This window comes from Antrostomus carolinensis, unplaced genomic scaffold (assembly GCF_000700745.2).
Source record: "Antrostomus carolinensis isolate BGI_N321 unplaced genomic scaffold, ASM70074v2 scaffold5742, whole genome shotgun sequence".
NCBI classification, from domain to species: domain Eukaryota; kingdom Metazoa; phylum Chordata; class Aves; order Caprimulgiformes; family Caprimulgidae; genus Antrostomus; species Antrostomus carolinensis.
The window spans coordinates 96161-104198 of NW_010301501.1; the positions used below are offsets into that span (position 1 = coordinate 96161).

The following is an 8038-nucleotide window of genomic DNA, read 5'->3' on the forward strand; positions in this document are numbered from 1 at the left end:
TTACAAAATATTCAGCTAAATATTCTGAGCCAATATGTTTAATTAAAGAAAATAAGTTGGTTTTGTGCTGGATGTACTTTTTCTTAAGTAGATCTATATTTATGTTACCACAGAAAAATTTTGGTTGGGGTATTTTTGTGAATATGTTGAATCGTTCTTATTTACTAGGTCTTAAAATTATGTTCAGGCAGTTGAGTAGGTAAAAGCATCTTCATATGCATTCACAAGTATGTTTAATTGTTTTTCTCTGCATGTTTTTCAGTACTGCATGCTTTTGTGACTTTGAATTATGTGTTGGTATTCATTTATATCTCCATGCTGTCCTATTAGAAATGTAATGAGTGATTATGGTTCCAGGGGGTGTAAGTCAGTATGTAATTTGGCCTGCAGGCTTATCTAAACAAAAGAATGTACAACAAATAAAGTCAGCATTAGTGCATTTTGAGTGCTGATTGTTTCAAATCAGATACACAGGAAACCAGATGTTGAAGTTTATCTAAAACACTTGTGGCCGAACACATAACTAAGTACAGCAGCAATAGTATATGGCACTTATTGCATATACTTAGCAATGTTTGCAGTAAATATAAACTTATTCTTATTCCTCAATTCACTTTTTCAGATGTTCTTTTATTTCTATTCTGCTGGCAAACTACTCTTTAATTCATTATGGTCTAATTCTGCAGGTCTTCTAGGAACAAAATCAAATTCAGGGAGAATGTACAAGAATTGCAGTATCAGCCATGTCTCCAATGACAATAAATTTAGATGCCTAAAATTAGGTACATAAAGTGGATTGGCTTTTTTAACTGTACTGGGCACTAGTAGCTCTGAGAGTTGTATATGGGACAATCTGAGTATTTGGCATTTGTAGATGGCTTACATTTAACTACCTAGTAAGGATTTAAAATCCCAGCTTCAAATACTCTTTTTTTAAAAATTTTTTTACAAAAAAATAAAATTAAAATAGCTCTGTCTTATTTAGGCTAGCACTGAATAAGACTAGTTCCTTCTTAAAGATGAGAGGCAAATAGATTTGTAAATATCTAGGCTCCAAACCTCTTTGCCTCTAAACTTAAAAATAACTGCATTTTGGGCAGTGGCATGTTACGAGTTCCTACCACAAGAAAGAAATCAAGAAATAACGCTGTGATCTCAAAGCTAGTTCCTTCCTGTGGATAAAGGAAGAAGAGTCATCTTGAGGACTTTCTGTCAAGGTGCAGCCTTATCTATAAAAGTAAATAAATCATATATTTACTTCGTAGACATTTCTTGCATTGAGTAGTGCAGCCCGATGTTACAAGAGCAAGTGTTTTAACAACTTTTGATCTGAAAATTGGTAGGCAGTTAACTGATAACGTCATCTTTTAGGCTGGATTGATCACACCTACCTTGCACACTGAGTCAAGATAGGTGCATTATAAGTATAATGCTGTTGTCTGAGACTGGACTGACAGTCATTCTTCAGAGATGCCTCCTTATCCTTTCCTCCATTAACTGTAAAGAAAGCAGAGGTTTTTAGCTGATATGTGCCACAGAGTTGGAATGAACAAAAATGAAGAGGTTTTCCTTTTTTCATAGTGCTATGTCACCCCTAATGCATATGGTGCACATACAGTCTTTTAAACTAATAATTACCAAGGAAATAGTTTAATCAAACAGTGAAATGTTCTGTCAATTAGGTGTGCAGAACAGATGTTTTTTAAGTGCATATGAAATTTAACTAAATCTTACTGAATGTGTCTCATACTGGAAAACTTGTTTTAGGCCCCTTAAAAAAAATCTAGACAGTTGGTGTCACTGTAAATAAGCTGATAAACTTGCTCCGTTTCCCATTGTTAAACATGTAATTAAATTTACAGATTAACTTTATTTTTATCTTTATTTTAATATTTCATTTGATTTTGTTAACAAATAAAAGTTTTATTATAATGTGGGCTTGACGTCATAATAATCTGGATGATGTGCCTGATCCAAGCAAGTTAATAAAAAAAAAATATTAAGAGCATATTTTCATTTTAACTGTGTATATAATCAAGAAGCCAGTTATGGATTTACTGTTTCTGTTGTCAGTTTACTATTCATTCTAACTTTTTGCTAAGCATATAATAGCGATAAAAAGGCATAGCACAAAATATCTTGTTACTTTTCTTTCACAGGTTATTTCATTTAAGAGTTATTCTATATAGGATAAATTTTCTAGCACAAAGTCATCCTTGTCCTAAGAAAGAAAAAGAGTAATTAAAGTGGATGAAAGGGATTAAAAGACAATGTCACTGAAGGAAAAAAATGTAATTTGCTTTTGGTCTCTTAGTCCTGTTTTCTTGTAATGTACTGTTTTAAAAACAACCAAACAACCAAAACCCCCAGACAAACAGAAAAGCCTGCATCCTACTTTCATTTACCAGAGGAGACCTTGTCCTCATCAGTGTACTCTACATGTTAATCTTTTTATGCTTTGAACATCAGTTTAGCTTAATTTAGCTTAACTTTTATGTCCCATGTGGATGTTCTCCAGCCCTGTTTTCAGATGCAGCTCCACAGCTTTCCTGGTCATCTTTATCCATCTGCTCTGTATGCTTCCCCTGTCACCAGGCACTTGGAATTGTCTTCATGCAATCTATTACTTCATAAACTGAGGAATAAATGTCCATGCAACAGGAACTGTTTTATATTAAATTGTATCAAATTTACCATCCATTTCTATCAATGTGCCCATTTTTTCTGTGTTTAATTTGCTAAATATCTCATTTCGTTCAAGTTCTTTAGTGTTTGTATTCCTGGGAGTAGCAACTGCAGATACCCTTCTGTATAGCATAAGCAGCCACTGCAATTCTCTGCGGACTTTTGTAAGGTAGACTGTGTGGGAGTGGTATGAATTATCTTTAAATTTGCATTTGGGTTTTTTGGTGAATGTAAAAAAAAAACAAAAAAACCCAACTTCCTAATAAAACCAATACATTGGAATTACTCCCAATAGAAAAAGCCTGCTTTTTCATTTTTTTTCACCTTCTTTATCTGAGAAGAGAATAGAGCAAAGTCTTCCTGGTTACTTTGTCCTGGTTTTGGTAGGCATTGCCTATTTGAGTATGACCATGGTAATGGGAACCATGTGAAATCACATTTTCTACTGCACTTGTAAACTGCGAGTTCACTTTTTCCTCATGCTACAAAAACAGAACTTAGTGTAATATACATAAGGAATATAAGGTTACATAAAGCTAAACAGCATTAAAAAATATCTCTGGGCTACATTTGGATGCATTGATTTTATGTTCTCGCCATTTGCAAACCTGACACTGAAGAAAAAAATACAGGTATATGAAGCTTAGCTTTCCTTTTGCTCTTTCATTTAATGAGTTGATCTATTTCATGGATTCCTAGGTCTATGGCATTCATCGGTAATTGTTGTACTGTGGTAGATCATATTCTGTATTTTCAACTTGCTGCTTTCAACTGTTCAGAAAATATTACATATTTTACAACTGAATAAGTACAGCTTTTTCCTATTGTGAGTAAGTAGCACATAGAAATTAAGGATAGCTTCTTTTCTTTCCCCTTCATATTTCTTTGCCTTCCCTCCTTGCTACTTTGCAACAACAAAAATTAGGCATTCATTTCCATAAAGTCATTTTGGAAAAGGAAAGCTTATTAAAATAAATACAGAGAGGGAAAATACAGTTGTTCTGGCTTGAGCTGCAGGTGTTACAAACTTCCCATATGTAGTAGCTGGACCTTACAACTTTGAGATTTATTTCTGGAAAACATCACTGCCATGTGTTGAATGTATTGTAATGCTCCACATTGCCTCAAAATGAAAGCATTATCATGAATTATTATTATGAATTACTTCATTGCTCAGAAGCTCATGGCTTCTTGACGTTCAAAAATATTTTTGTTCCTTGTTGTGTGATTTTGGGTATTTTGATTTATGACTGAATGTTGCTGTCTAAATGAGTTTTGGAAGTTCACTCAGGGAAAATGACAATTACTTTTGAAACTGGGTTGGTTCCAGAAAGAGAGTTTCACATAAGAAGGTCCCCTTAAGGACAGAAAATATTTAGAACAGAGGACAAGTTACTTGCATTTACCACTGCCATTAACGTTTGGAGATGTGGACTAAAAAACATTATTAATGAATTAATATTTTAAAGCTGGAACACAACATAATTAACGGGTGGTTAAGGGCATAAAGGGATTTAGTATGAAATAGAGTTTATTGTTAGGGTTACAAGGATAAAACAGGTATTCTCGTGTGGTGGCTTAATATGTCACAAAACATGAACCTGAGCTTACTCTAAATTGAGTCAAGTGTCTCTGAAAGTAGTAGGGAATCTTATAATATCACCACCCAAATATTATGAGCCTCAAAACTGTGATTTCTGCTTTAACTTGATGCTTAAGAGCAACACTTCAAAGAGAAGCTCCTTGTAATACTTGTGTAGACTAGAGGCAAGTTTTTGAGATAAATCTGCTCTGTAGCCAAGCTGACAAAATTGGTCTGTCCCCAGATCTGACGATCTGGAAAGTGTGGGAGAGGAGAGGGGAATCAGGGAGGCAATCTTTTAAACATGACCCAAATACTTTGTTTTATGGAGCAAAGTGCACAGCCTCGATTCAAATAATAAAATGGACTATGGAGTATAAGTTACAGAACTCCTGTTTGTAGAAAGTACATAATCACACCATCGTCTTTTTCAAAATTCTTTTAGGAATGGAATGTACGTGTACTACTTGTGGGATGAAACTCTCACAGATAATCATAGCAAAGTGTTCATCAAACCCAGAAAATTTGGTAACCAAGTACTGATTGAGGACATTAAGCCCAGGATTATACTCTACATGTCTCTGCAGAAGGTCCATAGTCAGAGAATCGGGGCTTCAAGGTGCACCCTGCAGTTACAGCAGAGCTGCTCTGCAGAGCTCAACACAGCACCTGCAAATGGAAATAATGGGAAAGTGAAGGTTTCAGAACTAGTATGCTATTATTGTCCCTCTTTTCACATAACTGGTATGTTATGCAGCAAAGATCATTGTAGTAGTGAAAACTTTCTCAGAAAAGGAATTGGCAAACCAAATGGAAACAATTAGGGTTTTGTGTGTGGCTTTCTAAGAACCTATGAATACAGATTGCAAACAGCAGTGTGATGAGACAGAGATAAGTTTGATAAGGCAACATGGACCAAACTTTTAAAATAACAAAATATGCATTTCTTGTGATGAGAAGTAGGATTATTTTAGTAATTTTACTATCCATCCTGTGCTATAAAGGAGACAAAACCCCATGAATTAATTAGGTCTTTCTTTTGCCATTTCAGCAGTCCACTGTGTAGTAGGAATTGATAGAAATACAGTGTTTCCCTTTTAATTTGGTTATGCATGGTGACTTAACTCTACCTTTGGCCAACTCCCAAATTCAGCTAGGTTTCTGTAAGGAGAACCTTACCGGAGCTGAAGCCAAAACTCCCCAAGTTTAATTTTGCAGATGTGATCATGTATGATGTTACTTTTTTAGAGACTGAAGGAGCCTGTTCCAGACCTGTGTGTGCTTCCAAAAGCAATACTTCAAATCTTTGTTCTATGTATCACAAAACTGTCCAGAAATAAGGCTACATATTTCTCTTACAGGAAAAATATCTTATCAGAACAAGTGTAGAACTGGCATGTCTCACAAAATAAAGTCCCTCTAGAGCAACTAAAGTGTTTCAGTACTGCTGGAAGAACACAGAAGTTTGTGTTCCCAGTACTAGAAAGATTTGGTTTTCCCCTGGAAACATAGTTTAATTGTGATTAAATGCAGCAGAGGTAAATAAAGTATACTTTGTAATTTTATGTCCTTTAGTAGTGTTCGGTTTATGCAATTTTATAATTATATTCCATAGACTTCCCTTTTACTGCTTGCCATTTATGCTATGGCTCTTCCAATAGTAAGCTGTGATATTGTATGCTTTTTAGTATTTAGCCTGAATGTAGTCCAGCCAAAGTGGTGCTGTAGAATTAACTTGAGCTTTCAACAGTTTAGTTTCCTAGGAGGCAAGCTTTCTCATTTCTGTCACGTGTTGTTTTTTTTTTATCTTACCTGTCACAGCATATGCAAGTTCACACTACTTAGTCTTTTACTTGTTTTGTCTGACACTTAATTTTAGTGACCACCCCCCCCCCTCAAAAAAAAAAAAAAAAGTTATTTTCTCCCTTGAATATGTATGCATCTTGCTGTGCATTTTCCAAGTGAGGCTCTGCCAGCTGATAACTGTATGGCCAAGCTTTCAAGAATGATCAGAATTAAAATAGATAGGCAGCTTCCTTAGAAACTGTTAGGATGACTAGTAGTCATGAAAAAATAAAAGCTCTTTCAGATCACAGCAATTGAAGCTAGATGTCCTTCATAGCTTTTGAACAACATAAATACAGGAAAGGTATTGAAAAGACCTTAAAGCAGAAATTGCTCATGAATATTGATACAATTGAACTTAGAAAGGCAGGTACATGTATACTTCATGTTTATAGTGGTAGAAGTTAGCCCTGTACCTGATAGAAATAAGTACTGGGGCTAGAGCGTTTTAAAACATAATCAACTTTCATCAGTTATAGGACTAGCTGCACTTCTCTGTTTCTTTTGCAATCTGTGATTGAACTCCTTTATTTATTGACCATCATATGTCTTCCCAATTTGTAATGAAATTTGTAGCTTTCTTATGGTTGGAACATAAGCTGAGCTACACTGCACCTTTGTATCAGTCATGGTTACCCTGCTGAGGCTCTTCCCTGGTCTATGAGAAAATTTTTGAACACTGGTGAATATAGTGACCAAATAGAATACTTGAAACAAAACTGCTGTTTATGTGATAATAGCAAAAAATATTAAAGAAAGATTTTAGAGGAATTAAGGTATAAATAGTATTAACTATGGAAGTCAGATTGTTTCTATCTGTTGTCATGCCCACATTTGAAATTGTGGGTATGGTGAGTTATGGAGAGATAGTCCTCAAGAAGAAAAGACTTTCTTGTAAGAGCGTCCTGTGTATTTGAACTATATATATGCACATATATATTTTTTGTATGGCATATATTCTAAGCATCAACTTCACTGATTCTAACAAAAAAGAATGCCATGTGTTATATTAGAGCCATTTATTTACTGTACAATATCTTAAGCAAGAGAAAAAGCTTGTATATATTGTCTCCCTAATGTATTATTATTTATTTGAATTATTTGTGCAGTGAAAAGACGTTTAGATGGAAATACCCAAGAAATGTCACGGGCCAACAGCTTCACTGATTACATTGACCTTATGTCAGAAGAGTCGCCACTGCCAGCTGTATCCGATGTGGCACAGTAAGTGGAAAAACTTTTTAACTGGTAATATAAATGCTTGTTAATGGTGAGGGACACTTACCATTGAATAAAAGTATTATTCTTTGGCTGGTTGCACTTGAAGTGATTGTAAGTTTGATCTTATTTAACTGCATGTGAACATTTCTACAAAATGCAAGTTTAAGTTTAATGGCAGTAGTCAGACACTTGGAAAGAGAAGTTTTGCCCTGTGGTGGGTAGCTTGCAGTCTCGATGTCTTTGTTGTTTTACTTTAAGGCAGCTGACACGATTCCTGAGATTGTTTTATGGGTAAGTTTATACTTTGTAGAATCTTCTGAATCTGTTTGAGTTCTAGTAGTGCTCCTAATATGAATAATGTATAAATTGATTGGAAACATAAATGAAATAATCATTTACAGATACAGGCTGAAAATGAAGGCTGCATTATGTATAGTTGGTACACTTCTAAGGAAATGATATTCCAAAAATATGAAAATAAAATTATTAAAGAGATAGAGCTGGTGTCTGCATTAACTGGGACAGAAAGTCCCTCTTATCAGTGAGTTCACTGCAACTGGTGAATGATCTCTCATGTTGCTTGTATTTTGTATTTAGTTTATTTAGCAAATTTCTGTTTCTTGAAATAAGCATAATAGTACCTTCACGCAGGATGCCTCCATATTGTGTTTTGACAGAATCTTGAGTAAAATTGATGCTTTTGTC

General features: G+C 34.7%; 1 protein-coding gene across 1 annotated transcript in view; it reads left to right on the top strand.

Annotated features, from left to right (window-relative positions):
- The window catches only part of LOC104521470 (potassium voltage-gated channel subfamily KQT member 1), a gene marked incomplete at its 3' end in the record, with an annotated part of 89211 nt that extends 81875 nt beyond the window's left edge, over positions 1 to 7336 (top strand). The window contains exon 11 of the mRNA XM_010163477.1: positions 7222 to 7336. Coding sequence (XP_010161779.1) covers positions 7222 to 7336 — 115 coding nt within the window. The remainder of the gene's footprint in view (positions 1 to 7221) is intronic.
- Positions 7337 to 8038: the final 702 nt, after the last annotated feature.